General features: G+C 49.7%; 1 protein-coding gene across 9 annotated transcripts in view; it reads right to left on the bottom strand.

Moving 5' to 3' along the window:
• The window catches only part of TMEM63C (transmembrane protein 63C), a 67,902-nt gene that overhangs the window by 22,086 nt on the left and 20,054 nt on the right, over positions 1-25,762 (bottom strand). For 3 of the 9 annotated variants that reach the window (XM_065593403.1, XM_065593407.1, XM_065593400.1), the window contains exons 2-5: positions 4,814-4,928; positions 4,060-4,287; positions 3,033-3,112; positions 1,626-1,658 (exon numbers count right to left, since the gene is read on the bottom strand). In XM_065593403.1, coding sequence (XP_065449475.1) covers positions 1,626-1,658; positions 3,033-3,112; positions 4,060-4,257 — 311 coding nt within the window. In that variant the 5' untranslated portion in view covers positions 4,258-4,287; positions 4,814-4,928. The remainder of the gene's footprint in view (positions 1-1,625; positions 1,659-3,032; positions 3,113-4,059; positions 4,288-4,813; positions 4,929-25,762) is intronic. The other 6 variants (XM_065593405.1, XM_065593402.1, XM_065593406.1 and 3 more) reach the window with 4 other exon arrangements.

Raw genomic sequence — 25,762 nt, 5'->3', positions numbered from 1 at the left:
TACCTTCAGGACAAGTTAAAGGAAACTCCTCAGAACCAGGGGCAGTGTGGGGAAGATATTAACTATTCAACACTTCTCCCTGTACTGGCTCCTTTCCAGGAAAATCCCCTTTGGTTTACATTTGTGACTCCCTGGAAGTAATGAAGAGAGAATATCCCACCAGATCAAAGTAAAAACAAGATCCCACTAGCGCATGAGGCTCCATTGTCTGGTTGTTTCCCTGCTTCTTTTCTGTTATCGCAGATACTTTGGTTAAAGAAGAGTTCCCCCTCTTTGTTCCAGCAAGGTCATAACTGCATGTTTGTGACATCATTATGGCAGTGACTGCAACATCACTGATTCACCACCATGACATCACTTGCACTATTCTGGTAGAAGAGGAAGAACTTGGGGAGCGAGAAACTCTTAAAGGGACAGTGTCAAGTCATTTGTGCTGGAATTTAGATTGTGTGAGAAAAATGTTTTTCAAAACTTAATAATAAAATTACAATAATACAGTAATACCTAGCTCTTAGTGCTTTTCATCAGTATATTTCAAAGCACTTTACAAATGAGGTAAATGTCGGTATCCTTATTAACAGCAAGGTTTCCATTAACTGAATGGAAACACATTTTTGTTTAGCTTTAAAGCCTTCCTGGCAGTTTGGGAAGCCACAAACCCAGCAGCCTTGGGCTAGTGCCTGGCGACTTGCAAGGGAAAGTGTCAAGAATGAGGAAGTGAAAGTGACCAGGCTAAAGTCACTGCCCAGGAGGAGTGAAATTCAGGGAGTAAAGCAAATAGGGGATCACTGGGGAAAAGTGACTTGGATTTTTACAGTTCTGTCAGTTTTAAACATGCCACGTGACATTCTAGTACCATATTTTTAATGATGTCTGCTGTTTTAAATCTTGACTGTCCCTTTAATCTCTCCAACAAGTGAAAACATCACTGACACATTTCCAGATTTAGAACCAAAGCCAGCGCTTGAGAAAAATCAAAGAAAACCGAGGCTCAGAAGAGGATTCTGGAAAGAATTCCCTAGAGCCAGCCCCATACCTCTCAGAGACACCCTTCCCTACCCCCTCCAGAAATAACAGCCATGGGAAAGAAAGAGGAACTGCTGCAGGGGTGGGGAGCAGGATTGCTGTGAGGTGCTGAGGAACATGGCACCTGTCGGGAGGATGCCTGATATTTTGGTCTGGTTTCATGCTGCCAATCAATGCAGGTTTGGACTTGTAAATGGGGAACAACATCTCTCAGAATCCCAACATTCTTTTAATCAATAACAAATATAGGGTCTGATTTTTTTTTTATTGTGTTGATCACATTGTTCTCCTGAGTCCTGTCCTAAGGCCCAGCTGGGTTCTAAACCCCTGGAAATCTGCAGGCCAGGAGAATGCTGATGTCCTCCTCCACCCAACTGGACTAGAGCACCAGGAGAACCTCAGTGCTGTACCAGAAACACGTAGCACTCTCTCCCCTCCTGCTGCCAGACCACACTTTGTGCTGAGGCAGTCTCCTGCCCCTTTGGTGGGAGATCTGGCTCCAACCCCTGTGGGAAAGCAGCTGCTGTTTCTCTTTCTTTCCCAGGAAGGCATTTTTCTTGTTACCAAAACCACATTCACCAGATCACCATTATCATTACTCGTAGGAATTCCATGTGCTTGGAGGGATTCGGCTGGTTCAGAAGTGGGGGAGAGGAGACAATTAGACGTATCAGTAACCATCCAGGAGACTATATCATTCCCTGCTTATCCTCCCAGTTTTATCACCCGCCAGCCTGCAGCCCATTGCGCCTGCATTCCCCACAAACGCTCATCCCCACTCAACTCCACCTCAGACTATGAGTAAGATAATGACAACAAGATGCCAGATGCCATGAACCCCCCCAATCATCACCTACCACCCACACCTCCAGCTCTATTTCTAAACTACCTTCACCCCCACACCCTTCCATCCTCTCATCCCGAGCAACCCATCTCCCAAACCCACACCTACAAACTCCCTGGCTGGTCATATCATAGTACACAGATTTCATTCAGATACATGCTCTGCGCCCCTCTGACACTTGCGCCCTCTTTGCCAGAAGGCCAGAGCATTAAGCCACATGCCCGCATTTAGCTAGTTCCATAACCCTCAAGGACCCCTTTGCTGACGATAGATCCTTCTCCCATTTCCATCAGTAGCTGTTCTGCGACAGCGTTCAGCAGGCATCAGATCAGGTCCTTAGGTCCTTGACATCCCTGGGTAGGACCTTTTGCCAAGGGATGGTGCAACTGCTGAGAGGGAGGTGGAGGATGGGGTCCCCTCACCGTTAGTGGCTGGTGTGTTAGCTCAATAATTGCTGCACATGCTAACGGACTCGTGAGCGGGTTGTTATTTAACCTTTTGGTGCAATGTTCCCTATTTCTTCCTGGTTTTCCAAGAAAGAAAAAAGAAAGGAACATGTTTCTTAGCTTTGAACCTACAAGTGAAAGCTAACGCAGCCTTGGCGCTGACTCTGATACACCCACCAGTGTCACTCTAGAGAACCTGGCCCAGCCAGCACACAGACAGCTCTGCCACTTTCTGCTACAGAACTGAACTTGCCTTCAATCCGCCTGCAGCATGGAGACAGGAGAGAGCTCCAGAGCTTACCAGAAGCAGCATTTCCCCCCTGAAATGTGTCCACATTATAAAACCCAGCAGCACAACGGCCACTAACTGGCCTCCGTCTTGAAAGGCTCAGCGGAGAGGCTGACTGGACCATGGAGGCTGAACTGCCCTCCCATCCCTAGCCAGTGTTCCTCCAGGGCAGGGATGAGGGAGCCTGTGATAGAAGCTTGCCCTGCTGCCACCCATGCTGTGCCTCTCCGTGGGGATGAACTGAGATGCTCAGCCCCCACAGCTGCCAGTCTGGCACCGTCCAACAGCCCTGACATTGACTCTGCTGGGCTTGTTTTGGAATAAGGGCAGGGAATAGACACTGCACCTCCTCTCCCTGCTCTGTCACAAAAACTTGGAGGGGAGGGGGAGGCGCTACCAGCCCCTAGGAAGGGAGCTCAGTCCTTACCTGTCATTATCCATCAGCAGGGCCAGGCGCCCATAGTCCCAAGCTGCTTTCCGAAGGCAGGAGAAGACCAGGAGGAGGAGCTGCAGCAGGAGAGAGAAAGCAAAGGGTTGATGTACCAGCCACCTGATTTCTAGAGGCCTCTCCATTCAGAGAGGCTGCCCTCCACAGGTGGGCCCAGTCATGACAGCAGAACCAGTCAAAGCTCCTCTCAAAACCAAACTGAGGTCCTGCTCCAGTGACTCCGCTGCAACTGGCTCCTAGTGACTGCACTCACACACCCCAGCGGAGACCCACATAGTCCAGAGTACTATACCCCCACACCCATCCACACAAGGTGAATATACCCACACACAGGCACACAACCGAAGTGACCATACACACATAGAAAGGCAGATACCCATATAGCCAGAGCAAGCCCCCCCTCATCTCTCTCTCTCTCTCTCTCTCTCTCACACACACAGAACAAGAGCCACACACAAAGAAACTACCTCCCACCCTGTAGTCAGAGCTGTATGCCCAGCATATAGTCACACAATACAACCCTTCCACACCTTCCCAGGCCCAGTTGTACACCCACCATGGGCACAACACAAACTGGAACCCACCCAGATGCCTACAGGCAGAATCGGATACCTGCTGCAGGCTCACGTAATGCACATACATGTCCATGATTATGACATTCGTCTCTCCTCGGGGACTCCACCTGCACACACATGGCCTCGTCGGCACCAGGGAAATCAGGGCCCATAGTTCACCACCTGGCCAACTCCATTAGCAAGAGCTGCGGTGGAGACAGGGCTCAGGCATTCTGACCACTGTGTCATCTGACCATGCTGAATAGGTGATATGGTGTCACACTTCAAAGTCCTGTGTGCGGTTCTAGTCACGCTGAGTCACTCCCACCCCTGAGGCCCACCTCTTTCCTTCCCCAGCTCACTTGAGGCACTGCCGAAAGACTGGGCAGACACTGGGAGCTGGGGACAGGGGGTAGAGCACCCTGGCATGCCCCCCTCCTCGCCTCGCTCACCAGCCAGAGGATGAAGTTGATGACGAGCACGGTGGGCACGCCGCCGAATGGCAGCCCCTGCAGGACTGTGCTCCGGGAGCGGGCGCTGAAGCACTGCTCCTCTGTGCTGTTCGCCAGTGGGTCCAGGAAGCTGAGGACATCCAGGGAGATGGGGCTGGCACCCCCGGGCGCAGGCTCAGCCAAGTACATGCTGTCCATCTATGCCTCCACACAGACCCTGCAAAACACCTGGGCAGAGTCCATCGGGGCAGGATGGAGTTGGGGAGTGGGGGAGCGTTAGCAGGCAGGAGTTCACAGCTACTGCAGTCCTGGCCTTCCCCAGCAGGTGGAGCTGGCTGTGAGCACAGTTATTAGAGCCCCAGCCTCTCTCAGCATGCGGCACCACAGAGATGAGTGTAGGGCAGGTAGCTGTCAGAGTGAGCTCCTAGCTAGTGCAGTCCCAGCCTTGCCCAGCAGCTGGCGCTGTAGGGATCAGCACAGGAACACAGGATGGGAGAGCTCCCAGCTACACAATTCCCAACTTCTCTCAGCAGGCGGTGCTGTAGGAAATGGGGCAGGGTTCTGCTGGTGGGCTGCTCACAACTTATCCAGTCTTAGCCACTAACAGCAGGAGGTGCCATGGGGAATGGAACAGGGGGCTGGCTGCAGGGAAGCTCCCATCTGCTCCAAGCCCTTTCGCAGGGCTACACTCCATAAGACTACACACGATTGTTGTCATTTGGCTTTTCAGATGCCGTCTCATTTTTACTCATACCTGACCAAGGTCCCTCGCTGCCTTCCCCACTCAGTCCTGGCGGCTGGAATCAGTCACTGCCATCACAGTGTGGCCAGTGTGCAGGAGCGAGGCACTGAACCGTTCGCCCGAGCTGCTATGAGTAAGAGAGACACTGATAGTAGGAGAGGGGCAGACAGGGCTCTGCTCACCTTGTTCCCACACCTCCTTAGTTTGACCTTTTGTGGCAACCCAATAAATTACACTTTCACCCCCCTCTACCAATACCCAGAATCTTTGACACTACAGATACGAAAGTCCTGTTGGATCCTCCAGTCCATCTTCTTGCTGGCATAGGACTATTCACTCCGGGATATTTCCTCGGCTTTACTACAGTCCAGGTGTCAATGTCCCAAGCAATGGGGCTCCCACCGCTTCCCCTGGGAGATGACGTGACAGCCTCACAGAACTCGCTGTTAGGAAATATTTATTGCTATTCACCTTCAATGACTTCAACCCTTGAGCAATCCCCTGCTCTCTTTGGGGCTTCCACCCTTCAAACACCTGTGAGCCACTACCCACCACTAGGTCATTGCTTAGCCAAGCCAAACATACCAAGCTCTTGTAATCTTTCCTCATAAACCAGCCCCTCCATCTCTTTCATTGCTCTCCTCTGACAGCCTCCCAACTTGCTGATATTTTTCTGGCCCTGAGGTGCCTGGGATTGATCTCATAGCAGCCATAGAGACAGAGTTCATTGCTTCCCTGCTCCTGGAGGCACTGTCGGAAACGGGGCAGAGGCACTGGCAGTAGGGTGACCAGATAGAAAGGGTGAAAAATCAGGACAGGGGGTGGGGGGTAACAGGTACCTATATAAGAAAAAGCCCCACATATTGGGACTATCCCTATAAAATTGGGACATCTGGTCACCCTAACTGGCAGTGGGGTTGCGCACAGCTACTCAAATCCTGGCCTTGCCCAGCACTTGTTTCCCTGCACTGCAAGCCCAGAATTATTTTTCCAAGTTTCTCACCTCAGGACTTGTCTTCACTAGGAAATGCTGTGTTAAAACAAAACGACACATTGCCAACCACAACTAACAGGTCAGCATGGACCTAGCTGTGGTAGTAAATCATTGGCTAGAAATGTTAGTTGGCGAAAAATATGGCAAAGTAAGATAAGGGGAAAAACCCTGAGGAGAGCAGAGTGCAGCCCTAAACTGCTTCATCTGATTTGAGCTAAGGTCCAGCAACCAGCAATGACATCTCTTGTTTGTTATAATGTATAATGTTTGCTAGGGGTTCTTTGTCAGAGCTTTTCCTTATGCCTCAAGCCACACCATGATGGGAAGGTGTCTCCCAGGTCTGCACCTGTTGGATTTTGGCCAATGCTTATAAACTGTTTTGTTGCTAGGATAGGGAATACAGGTGTGTATATATATGCTTATAGTTGTATTTTGGTTGCAATGAACATCAAGTGGCCTTTGGACTAATAGGAATGCCTGTGTGGAAACTGAGTCATGGTGAACCTTAAAAAACATATTAAACATATTAGGAAAATTCTCAGTGTGGCGCCTTTTGTTGGGGGGGGGGGGAGGGAAGAAATCTAGGAGGTACAGCATCTCCGACAAAAGGTAGGTGAGAAAACCAAGGTAGGTAGCTTGTGTGAGTCACTTTTTGATCCTGTCCCAAGCTAGAGGATAGGAGAGTCTCTCAGTAATAACATCACATGTTTCTACAGCCTCTTTCATCCTGAAAGTTCCCAAACTGCTCTTGCCCGACAGAGATCACTCACTCTTCCCTGAAATGCATCCACTTCTGAGGTGTAACATTTAACAGCACACAGCAAGTTGTGGAAGAACCACCCTGTATGCCAGGGATCTCAAATGTTTTAATTGCAAGGGCCATATCTTCATTGACAGACACCCATTCGCCATCACCCGGCCCCGCCTCCAGTCCCACCAGGGATCAGCTAACAGCTCTGAGGCAGCTACAGAGATTGCCTTAGTAGGAAAGCTGCATTAGAAAAGTGTTACATGTATTATTCACCTTTAAGAGTGTGACTTAGCAGCTAGAAACAAGGAGCAGCAGCCAGCACCAGTTTGGGGACCACTGTTGTCTGCTGCTGGAACTGCTGTGTAAATTCAGTGAGGCAGAATAGAATTACCCAAACTGGGCTCTGGGATTAAAATTCCTAGTTTTACTAAGTGCCATGAAATCTTTAGTGGGCACAGACAGCCAAGGCCGCAGCTTCATTTTTCATATAAAAGATGGCACCTCCATTGGCACAGCGCCATGCTTCACAGAGGGTCAGGAGTGACCCGATTAGAAGAGGGCTCTCTCCAAAGCTCCCATCTCTGCAATACCCGGAGGGGGAACAGTCTGCATCATTATTATTAAACAGAGAAGTGCTATGGGGCTACCTTAGCTAAAGGCAAACTAGGCAGCTGCCTAGGGGCAGGAGAGGCTGGGCTAAAGCTGAGTGGCACTGCGACCCCATGAGCCAGGGGTGCAGTGATAAAGTGGGGGGCCAAGTGCCAGGTCACAGAACGACTCACTCACTTTCTCACTGCACCCCCCACTGACAAGTCTAACATGCCTCCCGCCCCCAGCTGAGAACCTCTGTCCTAGAGGGTAGGAGAGGGCAGAATGCTGAAGTTTTGCCTAGGGCAGCAGATCGGCTTGAGCAGCCTTTGGCAGTGCTACATAACTCAGCATACCAGGTAGTGCAGAATGGCCTTTCTGTGCATTGGAGGAGTGGCAGCAGAGGGAATCAAGATTCCAGATTCAGCAACAGGTCAAATAATAAAAAATACTGGCTGGAGACAGAGGGGCCAGAGTCTCCCACCAGGAATCTGCTGCTCCAGAAATCAAGCACAGTGAAATCTGTATTTCTAGCCACCAGCTCTCCCTCACCACCTGTACGAAGGGTTAACAAAAATCTCAAGCCCTATGAGATTTGCAAGCTCCTCTGCATTAATGCACTCTGCAGCAGGTGGCCATGCACTTGACAAGTGTTCAGGCTCCCCCATCCCATCCAGCTGTGCAAGTTACAATCAACCTTTTTTGGGTGGCTGAGGAGCAGAAGCTGCTTCAAGATCAGGGGGAACTTTTCTAAATGTGACAAATGTTAATTGCAACTCTTTTAACTTGTTTCAATAGAGAGGGGACTATGGGGTGGATCTAGTGAGGGACCCCCAGAAGGCTATGGGGTACAGTGCTTAGTGAGAGGGTTGGGGGGCAGTGCTAAGCCAGGGGTCCCAAAGGATCCAAAGATGACAGTGCCCAGTGAGAGGGACCCAGGGATATGTGTGAGAACCAGTAAGAATTCTCTAAAGGCCTGTTTGTCATGCCATGCTAAGTGGCCGCCTGCCAACATGGATTCCCTATAGAATCATAGAAGTGGAAGGGACCTCGAGAGGTCATATAGTCCAGTCCCCTTCACTGAGGCAGGACTAAGTAATATCTAGCCCATCCCTGACAGGTGTTTGTCTATCCTGTTCTTACAAACCTCCAAAGGCAGGGATTCTATAACCTCCTTAGGTATTTTGTTCCATGCATTAGGAAGTTTTTCCTAAAATTTAATCTAAATCGCTCTTGCTGCAATTTAACCCCATTACTTCTTGTCCTGTCATCAGTGCACGAGAACAATACATCACCCTCCTCTTTAAAACAACCTTTTATGCACTTGAAGATTATCATGTCCCTCCTTAGCCTGCACTTCTCCAAACTTCAACAGACCCAATTTTTTCAATCTTCCCTCATAGGTCATGTTTTCTAGACCTTTAATCATATTTGTTGCTCTCATCTGGACTTTCTCCAGTTTGTCCGCACCAACTGAAGTGTGGTGCTGAGAACTGGACAATACTCCAGTTGAGTCCTTATCAGTGCTAAGCAGAGTGGAAGAATTACTTTTTGTGTCTGCTAATACTTCCCAGAATGATGTTTGCTTTTTCTGCACTAGTGTTATATTGTTGACTCATATTTAGTTTGTGATCCATGATAACCCACAGATTCTTTACTGCAGTACTCCTTCCTAGGCAGTCATTTCCCATTTTGTGTGTGTGGAATTGATTATTCCTTCTTAAGTCTAGTACATCACACTTGTCCTTATTGAATTTCATCCTATTTATTTCAGACCAATTCTCTAGTTTGTCAAGATCATTTTCAATTCTAATCCTGCCCTCCAAAGCACTTGCCAACCCCTCCCAGCCTGGTATCACACACAAACTTTATCAGTGTGCTCTCTTTGCCATTAACCAAATCATTTATAAAGATATTGAATAGAACCAGGCCCAGGAGAGATCCCAGCGAGACCCCATTCAATATGCCCTGTGAGTTTGACTGGGAACCATTGATAACTATTCTTTGAGTAGGATTTTCCAACCAGTTGTGCACCCACCTCATAGTAGGCTCGTCTATTTCCCTAATTTGCTTATCAGAAGCACGGTGGCTCTGAGCACATTTTAGGGTTGCTATTCAGCTGGTTCCCTCCTGTGCAACTCTCACTGGCTTGATGGTCACAAGAAGAATGACACAACATCCCCTTCCCCCTCCTGGCAGCAACAGGTGACATCTAGGGCCCAAGCCCAGTCCTGGAAACACAGGATCTGGTTTGGGTCTGTGGTTTTCTCCAGTATCAGTAGAGGGTGAAGTGGTGTCACTGCGGCACTGTGCTTAGTATCTGTGCATTTAGAGGCAAGGCCCTGGGATCCAACTAAACCTGCTGCTGTAGGGATGAGAGAGGATCTAGCCTAGAGAACAGGGCCTGATAGGGTTGGCAGGCTGTATTGAACCTTATGGGGTGCGCTATTGTGGTGCCGCAGCCTAAAGTCAATATGGTTCCACCCCCAGTGCCATCTTTTAATGCCTCCAGTCACTGGTGTCTTGGCACCATGGGGCTGGACTTTGCAGCTTGTGGCATGCAGGGTCTTGCACTGTTTTAAAATGATGGCTCCGTAGGTAGCTCTGAGCACCTCGTTCCATGAACACTGAGCATGTAGCCAGCACTGGCCACATCTACTGGCATCCTGCTCCTTTCCATGCCCCGTCTCTCCCCGAGAGATTGGGGAGAGGAAAGCCAGGGAGCAATGCTTGGATCTGGTGCAGCAAATCCTGGATCCCTAGGACAGGCTGACTGGGGCTCGGTTCTGTTCCATGAACTGTTATTCTTAGTGAGGAGAAGGGAAGGTGCCTCACAACTGTTTTACTGGGCACGTTTGTTTCCTACCTCTACCCCTCATGATGTCGCACCCCTATCTGCTGCACCGGGCCATGCCAATTTCCCTGCAAACTGCTGGTCTCGTTTCAACCTTCCTGAAGTGTCCAGTGTGCTACAGTAATGTAACGTGCTGCACATGTGCCAAGCACTAATATCCTCATTACTCTTAATGCTAGAGCCAGGTGAAATGCCCCTGAGTCTGTTCACAAGCAGTTTGGTAAACCGGGTCTCACTGCTGGTCAGTGTTGGTTTCATACCCTTCTTTTTATTTATATTACAACCAAGATCGGGGCTCTGTTATGTTAGGCGCTGTACAAACACCCAATAAGAGACAGTCTCTGCCCCAGTGAGCTTACAGACTAAATAGACATGACAGACGAAGGGTGAAAGTGAAAACAGGGGCGCAGAGAGAGATTAAGGTAACCCTGCAGCTCAACCCAGAATAGAACCAAGACTGCCCAAGTCCCAGTCAAGTGTCCCACCCACTAGACCACACTTCCCTCTGGAATTTGGCCTTATGTTATGGGTCTGATCCAAGCAACAATGAAGGTGAAAACCAAGACAACCAGCTGTGCTCAGCACTGTGCAACGAGGATGGGGCTTTCCTTGACCTGATGGACCTGCCCATGGGACTAAGCACATGCATGATGCGTATGGTGCTCTGCTCCCCTGGGACCAGATATGATTGGTTTTGCTACAAAACCAAATGCAAATCTCTCTGCAAACAAAATCTGCCTCTCTACAGGAGCAGCAACATGTACTGATGGAAGAGCCTCAAAGAAAATATGTGTATGTGTGCAAAACACTTTGGCTTCCACCTTCAAACCTGGAACTCGCCAAGCCTTGAGCAGTTTGGGGTTTGGTTGGGAAAAGTTCCTGTGGATCTAGTTAGCATGCTGACTCATGGGGACAGGGAAAGTGCCCCAGAAGCTTCAGTCCTCAGGAGAGGTCAAGGATTCAGACCTTATATCTTATCCAACACAGTGCCACCTAGCACTATGTTGGGGTATTGTGTCCTGTACTCACTCCCACCTCCTCCTACTGGGTTACCCCCACTAGTCCCTGCAGAACTGCATCCCCTACCATCACAATGGGACAGTGGAGTCAGTACCAACTCAATGCCTGTGACTGAGTAACCTGCGCTGCTCCCTGCAGCACCTTGGGTTCTCCTTGGGTTCTCCAGTACTGACTTGGCCTGATCCTGCTTAAAATGTGAAGTCTGACAAGATCCCAGCCCAAGGTGGGATGGCTGCAGGCCATTAACTTGGCCTCCCATCAGGAGAGGTTCTATGTCATCTTCTTGGACTGGCAGGAATCTTTCCCAAGGCTGTGTTTACATGGCTGCCTCCCATTCCTTGCTTGTCTCCTCCTTCCCTTACCAAGTCAGGGTGAATGATACGGAGAGCCCCAGGGAGATGACAGAGGCTCTGGAAATGGGATTCCATGTGCACAGGATAAGTGGTCCCATGGAAAAGGAATGAGCAGGTGCATATGAGTGCGAGCAAGGTAAGCACTTTGAAAAGTGAACTGGGGACAAAGGAATTTACTGCAGCCCTCTTCTCAGCCTGCCAGTGCCCCAGGCCATTGGTTTCTAAGAGAAAAAAACCCCCACAGAAGGCTGGCAAGGCATGAGTGGAGCAGATGAAGGCACAGGGCCAGTGAGGGTTAGGCACTTCCCTGTAGAGCTGCACTCAATCTGTTCATCTGCTGGGTGCATGTCTCCCTCCCTCCCTTCCCCAGGTAAACAACAGAACTGTCGCCATCTGGCATTTTCAGCTGCTAAATAATTCATCTCCCTTTTGTTAACAAGGAGAGAAAGTCTCTGATGGACGGAGCTGCTGGATCTTTAGCAAATAAACAAGGAGGCTCCTAGCAACCTGCAACTCCTGTACTACCTCTGACCCGCTTTCCTGGAGCTAGAGCCCATGACTGTTTCCATGGATCACTTGATGATTACCTGTTCTGTTCATTCCCTCTGAAGCACCTGGCAGTGGCCACTGAGCATGTCAGAAGACAGGATACTGGGCTAGATGGACCTTTAGTCTGACCCAGTATGGCTGTTCTTATGTTCCTTATGTTATATTCCTTATGAGCACTACTTACTCTTCCTGCCACTGGGGAGAACCGGTGAGCAAAGGACACAGCTACTCGGGGGATGGGGGGATGCTGTCTTTTCCGACTAGGTCCCTGATGCTGCCCCCTTCCCCACTAGCTATCTAGAGAAGCAGATTATAGCTTTGCTGATCCTCGTCCAGCCAGAAGCAGATTCTTCCTGTACATGCTGCATTTCATTTCCCTCTAAGTTTTCCTATCCACATGCCTCCCAAAGGCAAACCTCCTGTGTGCCCCCCAAATTCAACTCCATGTATATCCCAAACCAACTCCTGCCCCAGCTCCCTGAGCTTAACTCACTTTTTTATTGCTGCACTTTATAGATTGTAAGAAATTTTAGGAATAGAAAGAGAGCACCCCTGCCCAGCACCCAGGCCCTCCCTCTAGTTCAGCTCCATTCTACCCTCCTCCCATCCAGGCCCAGTACCCTGCCCCTCTGCAACTCAAGCGCAGCCCCAACTCAGCCTCATTACAATCCCTCCAGTCCCATCACACAGCCCAGAGCCCTGAGCTGGCTCCAGTGCATTATCCAGAACTTTTAAATCAACCTCAATCCCACCCCAGACGTCTCCTTCTCCAGACACCAGTGCACCAGGCACCTTTCCAGCTCAGGTGTTCCAAAACAAACATCCTGGTTTCCTTACAGTTAAAGCTGCAGAAGTTATTAACACTCTGATGCAAACTACATAACTACAGGCATACTATGAGAATAACCAGCTGAAGGTAATTTACATAAATATTCTATGATTCTTGCTTCATACGTTTGGTCAGCAATAATAGTGCGGTAATTTCACCTTACACATTCCAATGACAACCTTAGCTCTGTCCTGCAAGACATGCTTATGAACTCTTTCAACGGAGAGGTCACTAATTATTTACAGAGTCATAATCATATTAACGATACATATGTTGAAAGGATTCTTAATTCTGACCCACAAGATGTTCTTAAGGTTACTACTGGAAAGCATAGGTTAATTTCCACATGTCATTATCATTGTGAAATACTCTGGTATTCTAAAACACTGTGCTAATACCACAGTATGCAGCAGTATTGTGGGCCACGACTGCAGCATATTAAATAATTTCTTTATAAGGGAGACTGGGTTGAGTTAAATGCCTTTTAGACACTGATTTACCCCTTTCCAAGCTGTTCAGTTGAATAACATAAGTATAAATAACCAAGGAGAATACAGCTCTCTGTACCCCAAAACTAGCTTGCCCAACTTCCCTTAATAGGATAAAGGATTTTGGTTTAAACTCTTATCTCTTATTTTGGATGTGTTTAGGAGTCTGCCTCCCTAAATTTCCCCTGAAATTTTCAGCTGGATGCATGGTTATGCTTCCCTTCTGTTCTAAACTGTTGTGTAGTATTGTTGTGTGCTGTAAAACAACTTCTGTGTTCTGCGCCAGAGGTGGTTGCATTTCAATGTTGTATGCAGGGATTACAGAGAATTTGTAAACGTCTTTGGGATGAAAGGCCACATAGATTATACTAAGAAGTGAGCATATTCTAATAGAACAAGCCAGAGACATGAAATCAGGAGCCCAGGTTCTATTCCCAGCTGTGCCACTGATTCACTGTATGACCCTGGGCAAATCACTTCCCCACTCTGTGCCTCGGTTTCCCCATCTGTAAAATGGGGATAACTCTGATCTACAACGTGGGTTTGTGCCTTAATGTCTATAAAGTTCTTTGAAAACCTTCTATTATTATTTATTATTTGTATTTTCATAGCACTTAGGAACCCCAACCAAGTAACAGGGCCGCACTGTGCTCGGCGCTGTACAGACATGGACCAAAGACAATGGTCCCTGCCCTAGAGAGCTCACAATCTGCATGTCAGGCAGAGCACAACAGGTGGATGAAACAGCTGAATGAGCTGGGGGCGGGGGCTGGTTGATGAGGTTACAATAAAAAAAGAGTTTAGCAGAAAAGCAAAAGTCACAGTGCGTTGCTTGCCTAACCAAGATGACAAGCGAGAGGTCCTAAAGACGGCAAAGAAATATATACACAATAAAATAAGAAATTGTATCCAATTTATAGATAAATCTGTGACCTGCCCTGAGTTTCTCTCACTTAATACAGATATTTGTGTTTGGACAAAATATTCCTCCTTCAGATCTTGTGTCCTTCCCACATTAATAACAACACATTGTACAGGACATTGAGACCCTCCAAAGGAGGTCACTACAGCCAAGAAAAGAATTAAATAAATTTAAAGCTAGCATGGGTAGAATCATGCATAATTCATCATTCATTTGGCATATTTTGTTTTTTTCCTGTCCATAAACTGTCCATGAATGGCCTGCGATTCTTTTAGATGTGTTATTCAAAGTGATTTGCCAGACAATTTCTGCAAATTTCTGGACATGTTTGTTTCTGGTGTCTGACTGGATGAGCGTAACATGAAGAATCAGATGTCCCATTATAAATATGAAATTTGCTTTACGTGAATGTTGTTCTTTCTCTTGAACATCCCTGCCAGCAAACTCACTTGCTAGGGTATTCATGGAAAGTGAATGCACAAAGACCATGAACACAGCAAAGCAAATCCTTTGTAAAATTCATATGAATAGTCAGCCACTTTGGGGGACAGTATTTGCCTAGAGCTGATCATAATCCTTATCTATCTCCCAGTGGGGCTATCAGCTTTGTTTTGCAGGTAAGAAAACAGAGGCACAAAGAGGCTAAGAGGGATTGGCTCATGGCGGTCACAGAGAGCCAACCAAAGACGTGGGATTAGAACCCAGCAGCCCTGATTCCCAGTTCTATGCTTTGGCCACTAGATCACACTGCTTCCTGAGCTACACTTTCCCTGCTCTCTTCTCCCCTCTGCCCTTCCTAGGTATGTGCTGGAGGAATTCCCTCCAGCTTGCAGGAGTGGAATGTGGGGAGAGATACATTGTCAAATCAATGTCCCTTAAACCCCCCCCCCCAAACTGGGAAGAGTTGCTAAAGCTCAGACCTACGACTTTGTGTGATCAGTGGAAGGTCAGTGGTGACCCTAGAGGGGTAGGCAAGGGAAACTGAGCTGGTTACATTGACTCAGCACCACAGACAGGGATCAATAACAAGCTCAGGCTGGAACAGGTACGTCAATATCCCAGTGCTGAGCTCAGCACAATCGTGGGAGATGTGGCTTTACCAGAGGAGGGCACAGTGACCTCTAAAGTGCTTCAACTCAGTCTGGCAGGAAGGCGCAAATACACCATGCCCTGCCCAGGGCACTCCCAATTTCGCACTTGGGCAAAGGGGAGTGCAATGGGGGAACAGGATACCCAAAGCAGGACCCACTAAAACTACACTGTGGGGCTGGGGCAGTGGTGCAAGTAGAATTCATTTCTTACTGGTATGCTACCACCCAGTTAAAGGGGGGGCATGTGAGTGCCCCACATGACTCCTCACCTGACCCCACCGTGCTCCCAGCCCAGTGCCCCGCGCTCTCCACCTCCCCATGATCCATCCCATGTTACCTGGCGGGGGGAGGCTCCGTCCTCCTCCCGCTGCACTGGACACTTCTGAACCGCAGGGCGCTCCGGAACCCCAGTGGCAAAAGAGGCAGAACGTCGGGTGGCACCACGCCGGCAACTCCTCCAGCGCGGCTGTACCACTCCCAGCCCCACCCCCAGCCCTGTCCTCTGGTGGGGCTGCTGTACAGACCCCAGACAGGAGACACAGGCACGCAGCTGCGTGAAAGGGTTGGGGGTGGTACAGCCGCGCCGGAGGAGTTGCCAGCATGGGGCCGCCCGGCAGCCCCACATTATGCACCTGCTGTGACTTTCCGGTGTGGTGTACTGGCTATAAATAGCTTACTGGTATAGCGTACCATACCGTACCACCCAACTTGCACCACTGGGCAGGAGGTAAAGTCTTTACTCATTCTGTCTCTCTATGAAATTCACCCTCACTCACAGGCGCCAACTTTTATTGGGGCCGGTGGGTGCTCATGTCCCCCCCACCCCGCCCCTGGCCCTGACCCGGACCCAACTCCACCCCCTCCCTGCCCCTATTGGACCCTCCCCAAATCCCCACCCTGACCCCGCCTCTTCCCTGAGCGCGCTGCGTTCCTCCTCCTCCCCCCTCCCTCCCAGCTGTTTCGTGGCACAAGCACTGGGAGTGAGGGGAGAGAAGCAGGACGCAGAGGCGCGCTCAGGAGAGGAGACGGAGGTGAGCTGGGGCGGGGAGGCAGGGCGGGGAGCTACTGGTGGGTGCAGAGCATTGCTTATTGCAGAGCACCCACCAATTTTTCCCCATGGGGGCTCCAGCCCTGGAGCACCCACGGAGTCGGCGCCTATGCCCACACTTCTCGGGGTAAAGCCCTATCTTCAGTAGTGAGTTTATTCTACCTGAAGCAGTGTGTTTGGTTTGAAGCGTGTCAAAAACTCCCCTTGGGATAACAAACCTGGTACATATCAATTTCTTTGTTAAACTGATGAACTTACCTAAGCTTGCAGCGTCTAGCAGGCATAACTGGACACTGCAAGGCGGAGGTTCCTAGGGTTGTGTCTGGGACCAGAGATATGGGCTAATGTCATTTGGTTGCACAATCCAAGGAGCAGTTTACATGCCAGAGGCTGTGCATGAATAGCCCAGGAGTGGGGGGTTCTCCCAGCAGAGCAGGGTCAGGTTGGCTCCCAGAGTCAAGGATTGGAGTGACCTAGCAGATCACCGGTCCAGGTAACACCAGATGGGAACATCACAGGAAGCCTCTTCAACCTCAGCTGCATGCTGCTCTTTGCCCCCAAGAACATCAACTCAGCACTAGGCAGTGTTTGGCATTCTGCTCATTTTCCTTCATGATCCAGGCATCACAGTGCCAAGGAGTGGTCAGGAGGGTAAATTTCTGCAGTGCCAGCTGGGTCTCCAGCAGAGGGAGTTACTGGTGCAAGAAAAGCTTCCTCCCATATTTTCCTACTCAACCTTACCAAGTCCCCCTACCCCCACCTCTCTGAGCCCATACCTTAGTGCTGGGATGGCAAGCTCCTTGAGACTGATATCCCAGAGTCTCTACCTCACTCTGTCAAGTATCAGAGGGGTGTAGTGAGGTTCTTACCCACCAAAGCTTATGCTCCCAATACTTCTGTTAGTCTTAAAGGTGCCACAGGACCCTCTGTTACCTCACTCTGATTATCCCTACTGGAATCTGTTTGGGAAACTTTTCCTTTGCTCACAGCCATTTGGAGTGGGCTTTAATCCCATCAGATCCCAGATGTGAGCAGAAAATCTGCCTCTCCATCAATGAGATCAGATCTGGGACCAATCACCAGGCCAGCAGATTCAGGAAATCTGAGCCTCCTCTCACATCCCATAGCCCTTACACAGTGTGAGCTTCTGTGAGGTGAACATAGCCTATGGATCTAGTCATTACCTTGTTAATGGGCTAGGGAAATTAAGCCATGTGTGAAAATCACTACCTCCAAGTCCTGAAAAGAGATCAGACCCCAGTGATTTGGGATATGTTGCCTTCTGCATTAGGACTACATGGTATTCCTCTCTCAAAGAACTACACACTGCCCATCAGACCCAGATTCCACATGCAACTGTCCCACCAAGAAATGCTTTGATTGAAATGGTGCCTATAGCCCCTGACCAGAGACCTAACACAAAACTACTAATGTCCTCTCCTGCTGTCCCCTATAATCAGGGGAGTCGGCCAGCAATCTGCAATCGAGAGACCCTGCTGGAATGTCTTTCTCAATTGTCTGAAGGGCTGGGGAACCCCCGGGACCTTAGGATCACTAGGGGTCTGTTGTACACAGATTCGGCCCCAGCTCCACCCTTGACTCAAATCTTCTATTTGCACCTACGGTCTCTAACCATGGTGCCTACCTCTCCTGTCTGGCAATCTGACCCTACCACCTTTCCAGCCTTGCTGCCGCTGCGCCTCTACCGACATCTTAGCCAGACCTTCCACTCCTCTCACTTCTGCTATGGCAGCTTCCTTCTCTATGGCCTCCCAAGACTCCAGCTCTCCAGACTCCAGCACCTGCACAGTGCTGCTACCACCTGCTCCAATGCACAAGGAGGAGCAGTCCCATTGCCGCCCTCTCACCGAGCACTGCTGGCTCCAGGAGCATTTCAGGGGATGATTCAAATCTGCCGTCTTTGTTTTTAAAAGCTCCAGGGCTATAGCTCAGAGGACCTCCAGGCCTGTCCCTCTTTTACTCCCCCGCTCACCTTCTCTGTCATTCTACTACCAGGCTCCTCATTGTCCCTCTGTACAGTGCTACCAAGTTGGTGAGACAGCATTACCCTCTGCAGCTCCCAGAATCTGCAACAGCCTCCCCATATTTCTCCACCCGATCCATGTTCCATCTCTTTTCTCTCTGGCCTCTTAGCGTCACCCTGCCCTGCTGATTATTTGGTACCTAATTCCATAAGTAGTTGGTCTGAAAGATACTGTGCAAAGGAACGTGGCATCAGTCCATTCTTCACAAGAGGGTTCCGTCTAGTCCTTGGAGATTAAAGAGGAGTCAGTTTCCTTTGCTGCTAAGGACTTGGCAAAACTCAAGAGCCAGTTTTACTGAGGACAAATAAAAGGGATGAAAGGGATGACTCCCTCTCTCCTCCACCCCATTGTATGATCAACTTGTGGAACTCACAGCTGCAGGAAGGCAGAGTGTGAGATGCTGGATTGTTTTCTTCTAAAGGGCTGGATAATTTTGTGACCAATAACAACATTAAATGAGTGCGATAAATGATATTTTTCAAGTGCCCTACCATGGTGCTCAGGGCACCCACTTCATCAATGACAGAATGAGTTAACATTAGCATACACTGCCCTGTCACACTGGAAATGAATGCCACAAATGTAGAGGGTCAGCTGCTGGAGAAATGGGAGAAGGAAATGTGATAAAAACGGGGCAGATCAGGCCAGACTGAAAACATTCTGAAGGGGAGAAAGAGGGTTCAGATTTGCTTTTAGAAGTGTGAAGGGGAGGAGTGAGATGTGTGTAGAGGGGAGCAAGTCCCACTGGATGCAGCCCTCCAGCAGCCATGGCCCAATTGCCCGTGACCCAAGCTGCCCCTCAGGGATTCCTGAAAGCTAGTTCTGGGGAGCCATAGAAGGGGAACCAAGTCTCATGCTTTGCAGTGGAAACTGATCCCTCGTCAGACTCAAGACGAACCTCACCCATGACATCTCAGTTTAACTCTGCATAACTGGCCAAGAATCCCCAAGAGCTCTAGGGAGCTTTACAAACATTCACAAATTCAGGGGCTCACCCCATCTTTCAATCTGCAGAACAAATGAGAGACTCTCTTCCCCATGCACACGACAACTCCCACTTCCTGCTCACCCCCCCCAAATCTCTCAGGACCTCCCTCCAGTCACCCACCCCCTACTTATTTCTCCCAAGGTTTCATTCTGCAGCTCACCAAGGAGGGTGCTGTAGTTTGAGAATCACAGAAGGGGTGCAGAGGGGAGCAGGGGCTGCTGTCTACTTTCCCGCCACTGGCCAGCGCAGGCTGGAGCCGAAGTGGGAGGTTGATCGGAATCTTGCGCTGCTAATTTTGAAGATTCTGACCCCAAACCAATGCACAGACAGCTCCTTATCGGGTCCCCCAATGGAAACAGCCCCACACTAGCAACCAACCAGAGGGCTGCCCCAATTTACGATTAAAAGATGCTTCTCAAAGGCTCCACTGCCTCCAACCCCCATGCATGCACAGCCCTCATTTTAAATGGAGGGACAACAGGGGAAGCCTGAGTGATTTTCCTGCTCTCAAGAGAGGCATGTCAGGCCCATGTTTAGGAAACCCTGCTACAGAGTCACATGAACCCAGGGGCAGAGCCCCGAGATTTGCTTTCTGAAACCAACAAGCCACACAAAGGCAAAAGTCTCCTGTAATGTCACATACCGGCTGAGGTGGCTGGAAGGGGTCACACCGGGGGCTAGTGACGGAATCACTCCGAGGACAGCAGCAGCTGCTTGTGGAGGGGTGGTGAAAGGTTTTGTCAATTCCTCCCTTCCCCCCACACCTCCTGCTAAACTTCCCACGAGCAGCCTGGGAGCTGGGAAACTCTCCTCCACACAGCAGCTGTGGTCAGAAGTCTCTGGAGACACAAGACGAGAGATGGGTCTCAGGACATTGGGGCCATTACGGCATGTGTGTGGGCTCTGATGCATGAAGAATTGGCAGCCTGCCCCTAATTCTCTGCTCCCTCCTGCATCTCTGGGGATGCCGGGGACAGCCCTGCACTGGCTGACAGAGGGGGGGTTGGATGGGCTAGATGTCTCAGGGCATCCTTCCCAGCTCTCATTTCTATGCTTAATTCTGCTCTGGGGGGCCATGGCCGCACCAAGGTCCTCCAGGTGGAATCAACGTCCTCCCTCAGCCTAGTTCAGTCTTCTCTACCGCCAAGCGCTAGCAGCGTTGCGCTGTCATGGTGCCACACGAAGCAGGGATGCTCAACATCTAGAGTGACAGACACAGTGGGAGAGAGGACCCGACAAGCCTCACTCCCCCCACCCCGCCACTGCAGTCATTCATCAAATTCATACGATTCAGCACTAGCTATTTAGTCACTCCTGCTGCAGGGAGGCTGTTGGCTTGGGCTAGCGAGGGCACAGCTTGCGAGAGGGGAGGAAGGGAGGTGGAATGGTCTCCTGTCCTGCCCCTTGGGGTATGTAATAAGCAGCTGGTTACCTGCCAGGATCAGAGCCAGCAAGGGTCAGAGCAGTGTCACCGCAGAGCATGGAAGGGCTCTTCCCTACTGCATGGGGTTTGATTGGCATCGGCTGTAGCTTCTCCAGAAAAAACGTTTCAGTGAGAGACTGGTACAATACTACAAGACCTTGCCCCCCACTGGGAAGCAGGAGCATGGCGTAGTGTCTGAACACAGGCCTGGGAGCTGCTAGGTTCTAATCCCAGCTCTGCCACTCAGTCACTGTGTGGTGAGCCTTAGGTGAGGACTTTTCCTCTCTGTGCCTCAGTTCCTCATCTGTAAAACAGGGATCATGGCACTGAGCCAACTCACAAGAGGGATTGGGAGGCTGCTTGGAAAGTGCTTTGAAAATAGGAAGTTGTTTGTGAAGCATGAAGGGATATTAGAGGAGAGTATGTTTGGCTAGAGAGGAAGTTCGCAAAAGAGACCACTCCTGGGGTAAAAAAAAAATCACCTTTTAACTTTGCTCTTTATAAATTTTGCCTCTTATCCCAGGCTCTCAAAGCATTTTATGAACACTAATTACCTATGCCTCACAACCCCTCCCCCCATGCATGGTACAGCATCCTCATTTTACACTGGCTTATGCTTTTCACCTTCATTCCTCTCTAGAACTGGTAGGTAGTGTGTTAAACAGCTGTCTCATCCCACCCCAGAGGTGGCTGTATCTTCGCGGATGATAAAGTGATCCCTGTATATAAAGTTTGTTGTGATCTTCATATGAATAGTTTGGTGCTTATTCCACAACCCTGCACACACCCTCAAGGTTTACCATTATCTCATTGTGCAGGGTACATGCAGGTGTGTTTATACCCCTGCCATTCCAGGAGTTGCAGCCTTAGCATCTTTGTGAAATGTAATTCATATTGAGGTGGTAGTGAGGATGAGGAGGGATGGGGAGCTGCCTTTGTAAGAAGCAGATAGGAATTCAACCACACACATTTCAGATCCCTTAAAAGAATGGTGCTACTGAGACTGGAGGAAATGTTCTGTAGTGGCTATTGCGTCTGTATCACCACTGCCCTCTTCTGGATGTAATGTCAGACAGGCATGTGTGTGCATGTGTACGAGAGACTATTGGCAGAAGCCCAGCAGAGAGCATATAAATCCGATATTACTGTTTCCTATGGACCATACAATCAGCTAGGGCCAGTGTATTCAGGGCTAATGGTTTTCTCATAGCTAGGCTGGCAATCAAGATATTTGTATGTGTTTAGTAGAGCTGACAAATTTTTCAAAAAGGAAGTTTTGGGTTGAATACTGTCATTTTTTCTCAGCTGAAAGTTTTCATGGAGAGCAGTTGACATGCTCAGATTTTTTGTTTTTGTGAAATTTTTCATAATATTTTTAATTGCAATCTCTGTCCTGATCCTTACTGAAATGGTTTTCCACAAGTTCTGTTTACTGAAAACTCGGGTGTGTGCATACAACAATGTCAACATTTGAAAGCTGCTGTTAAAAAAAAATCCAACCCACATTTTGACAAAACTGTAAAAAAAAATTGCAAAATAAAAAAAACCCAGGAAAGAATATGGGTCTGTTGTCAACTCTGCAATGAAAACAATGGACTTTTCCACAAAAGTTACTAACTGGAGTTGAAAAATGGATTTAGCAAGTGCCCTTGTTAAAGAAACACAAACCTTCTGGAGGCAACATGTCAAGCAGGCAGCTGGGATTCTGTTCTCTGTGTGTTGCACTTCTCCACACAAGAAGTTTGTCTGCCAGGGAGTGGTTTAAGAGGATTCAAGATGGAGGGTCAGGCCACGCTCTGCGCTCTCTCTCATGGAGACTTTAAGAAAAGCAGCTAAGAGCACATGTCATCTACAACATGGATCTGCCAGGCTGAAAGTGCCTGTTTGTCGCAGTGTGTTGAAAACAGAACATGGTGCTTCTCCCCAACTCTTCCTCCAAATGTAGGTAAGCAGGTGGAGTAGTTGCAATTCTTCAGCAGGGAGCGTACAAGCACTAGGAAAGGGGAACCTTGGGAGAGCGGAAGTGTAGCTCCTCCCTTCCCACCAGGCCCTGGCCTCCAAACCTCATACATCCATTGCCCGTGCTCGTTGTGTGAAGCTGTCCTGCTCTAACTCCAGTCTCCCTTTGGTCTGTATTTCGATATCCTGCTGTGCACACACTGTGCCTTTACCGTAATAATATTTAGCACTTAGGCTGCACTTTACATTAGCAAAGCACCAAACAAACATTAACTAATTAGACTGTAAGATCCCCAAGGCAAGGACCAGTTGCTTGTTGGGTGTCATTCACCCTACTGCCTCAGCAACATTTAACACTCATCTGTAGTGTTAAAAAGGCTGGTGACAATCACTACTCCCATTTCACAGCTAGGGAAACTAAAGGGTTAAAGTGACTTCCCAAGTTACATAGGAAATCAGTGGCAGGGCTGGGAACAGAACCCAGGATTCCTGCTTTGTAGTCCAATGCTTGCCTATTGGGTTATCCTGCCTTCCCCTCCACCACACCACAGCAGCCAAGGGTAAAGGATCTCCCTAATACCTAGAAATGCTTCAAAACATCCTGCGTTCAGAGAGAGTCAGACAACGCCCACCCCCTTCACCTCTCCTTGGCCAGCGTCTGGCCTGCTCTATCCGCTGAGCTCCTTCCCACTCATAGCCATACACACTGAGAGACACAAGCACTGAAATGAAGAAGAGCCTGGGAAGAGTCTCTCTTTCACTGTGCAACAGGCACCAGGTAGAAATATAACCCCTCTGTGGGGAATCCAGCTACCTCAAGAGTCAGTGAGAGCCTGTGGGAACCTTACTGTAGAATACTTGGGTGTTTTCAATAAGGGTTGGTGGGATTCTGGAGTGTCGTGGGGTGGCGGGGAGGGCTAGGACACTCACTTTCTCTCCATGCTCCTTGCTGAAGCGGTAGGAGCCCATCTAGGGAGCTGTGCCATGTGGGGAGGAAAATGGAAGCGTGTCCCCTCTCAAATACCGTATAACAGCCAGAGCTCAAAACAGGCCAGCTGACACCGGTGTTCGGCCAGCCCTCTTGGTAGTGCTGAAGAAAACTGGGGTGTTCTCTTGTTGTAGGGTAGGGGAACCTCACTGCAGTATACAGGCAAGAAAAGGGAGTACCTGGTGTCCCCTCGCATGTGCTTCGCCAGATACATGGGGAAAAAAGCACAGTACAAAGTAAAATACAGAATTGCTCAACCCCCAAACACAGATAACACAGCTCCTACCAGGCCTTTACAGCTCTGCTCCCCACTGAGCTGTGACGGTGTCTGAGGCATGGTTAGCTTAGGAGTGCGTACAGGCCCCACCGCATGCCCTGCTGGGACAAAGAGACCCAGGGGACAAGTGTGAGCATGGTCATGATTCAGATATAGGGAAGAGTCGGCCAGCTGAATGACACGCACTGGGAATGAATGATACAACTCCAGGAAGGCGACCCCTCTCACCCTCACCTGTCCTGGCCCCACTCACCCCCAGCAGCCTTCGCTTTGAATTGAGTTTAGTCCTGGCTTGACAACCCTGGCGCCTAAGGGTTTCTGTATATTCCCAGAGGAGGGGCAGGAGCAGAGCTAGCCTCCTGCTCACCTTGTCCTGGGAGGGCCCCTCTAGGGCAAGAGAACAGTTTGTCCTCCACAGCCCATTCCAGGGTTGGCCCCTGTGCAGAAATGGCCCACCGGGGGCCAGCTGCTCTGCAGTGTGGATTCTTGTCCCACTAGGAAGCACTAAACCCATTTCACACAGGGCACCAAACAGCCGCTCGGTGGCAAAGACGGTCAAACTCTGGCTATGTCGGACCCAAATGGAGACCAGGCTCTGTGTCTCCCACAAACAAGTCCCTGCAGCACAGTGTGCCTTCGGTAGCTGTTATCAAACAGAAACAATGCACTGGGCAATGCCCGAGTCACTGATGGCAGCGCTGTCTCCTGGCCACAGAGTCAAGGAGGGATCTGAAGCAGTACAGTGAGCAACGCTATGGGACACCTAAGGTTTTGGAACCTAAATCTCCTAGACCAATGAGGCCATAACTCACTCACCGCTGCCCGCATTCAACTCCCTGCTCTGCCCCCTCCCAGTGGAATACCAGTGTCATCTGCTCTGTGTGGCAGCAATCAGAAGGGAGAGAGAGTGCTGCACATAGGAGGATGAACTTCGTCACAGGGTGCTGAAACCAGCATTGCTATCGCAATTATTCTGCCCCTTGCACAGAGACTCAGACCTGCCAGATCTGGAGACTCAGTTGGGGCAACAGAGCAGTAGGGGGGAGCCCTGCAGGTCTGAGCTGGGAAGCAGGACACAAGGGGAGCAAGCTCTGAGAGGAGGGGTCAGGGGATTCTGCTTCACCTCCCCTGCACTTTGTTGATTTCAGCCACTGATCACTGCTGGCTAGATGTGTGGGCGGGCGGACGGCGTGGGCGGATTAGTGAGTGTCAGGCAGAACATGCTGCCATTCCCATCTCCACTCAACACCCACACAGGCAACAAGACTAAAAACAGACAGACAAACACACAGTGACCACCCAAACCACAGAAAGGCCAGGGAACGTGCCCGAGAAGCAATGTCTCGATTCCAGGCCCACCGAGAAGAGGTGTGAAAGCCCTGGGGAATAAACACATAGGGAGCAATTGAGCATGTCACCTACCTTTGCCCACTTCTCCCACAGCCATCTCTGCATGGAACACCCTACCCGAGCTGATCTCTCTCCAGATTGCCCAGGGCGCTGCACTACCTGCTGCTTCTTTAAATTTCATCTGGAGTCCCACTTCTTTTGCAATGCCTACCAGAATGGCCACTGCCCACCCCACCCTTTTGCAGCTCCAAAAGCTTCTTCCTGTGGCATTGCAAGGCACATGGGTTAAGAGATAGGATGGGATTAACTGTGGCTGCTCATTTGCATGCCCAGAATGTTTTCCCAGCATCCAGCAGTCGCTTGGCGCTGGTGGAGGCAAAGGATCTGGAACAAAGGGAGAAGTTTGGCCCATGCCCACGTGTTCACCGAGCTCTTTGCTACAGG

Source organism: Chrysemys picta, chromosome 4 (genome assembly GCF_011386835.1).
Source record: "Chrysemys picta bellii isolate R12L10 chromosome 4, ASM1138683v2, whole genome shotgun sequence".
NCBI classification, from domain to species: Eukaryota; Metazoa; Chordata; order Testudines; family Emydidae; genus Chrysemys; species Chrysemys picta.
This window is presented reverse-complemented; position numbering and strand designations above follow the sequence as displayed.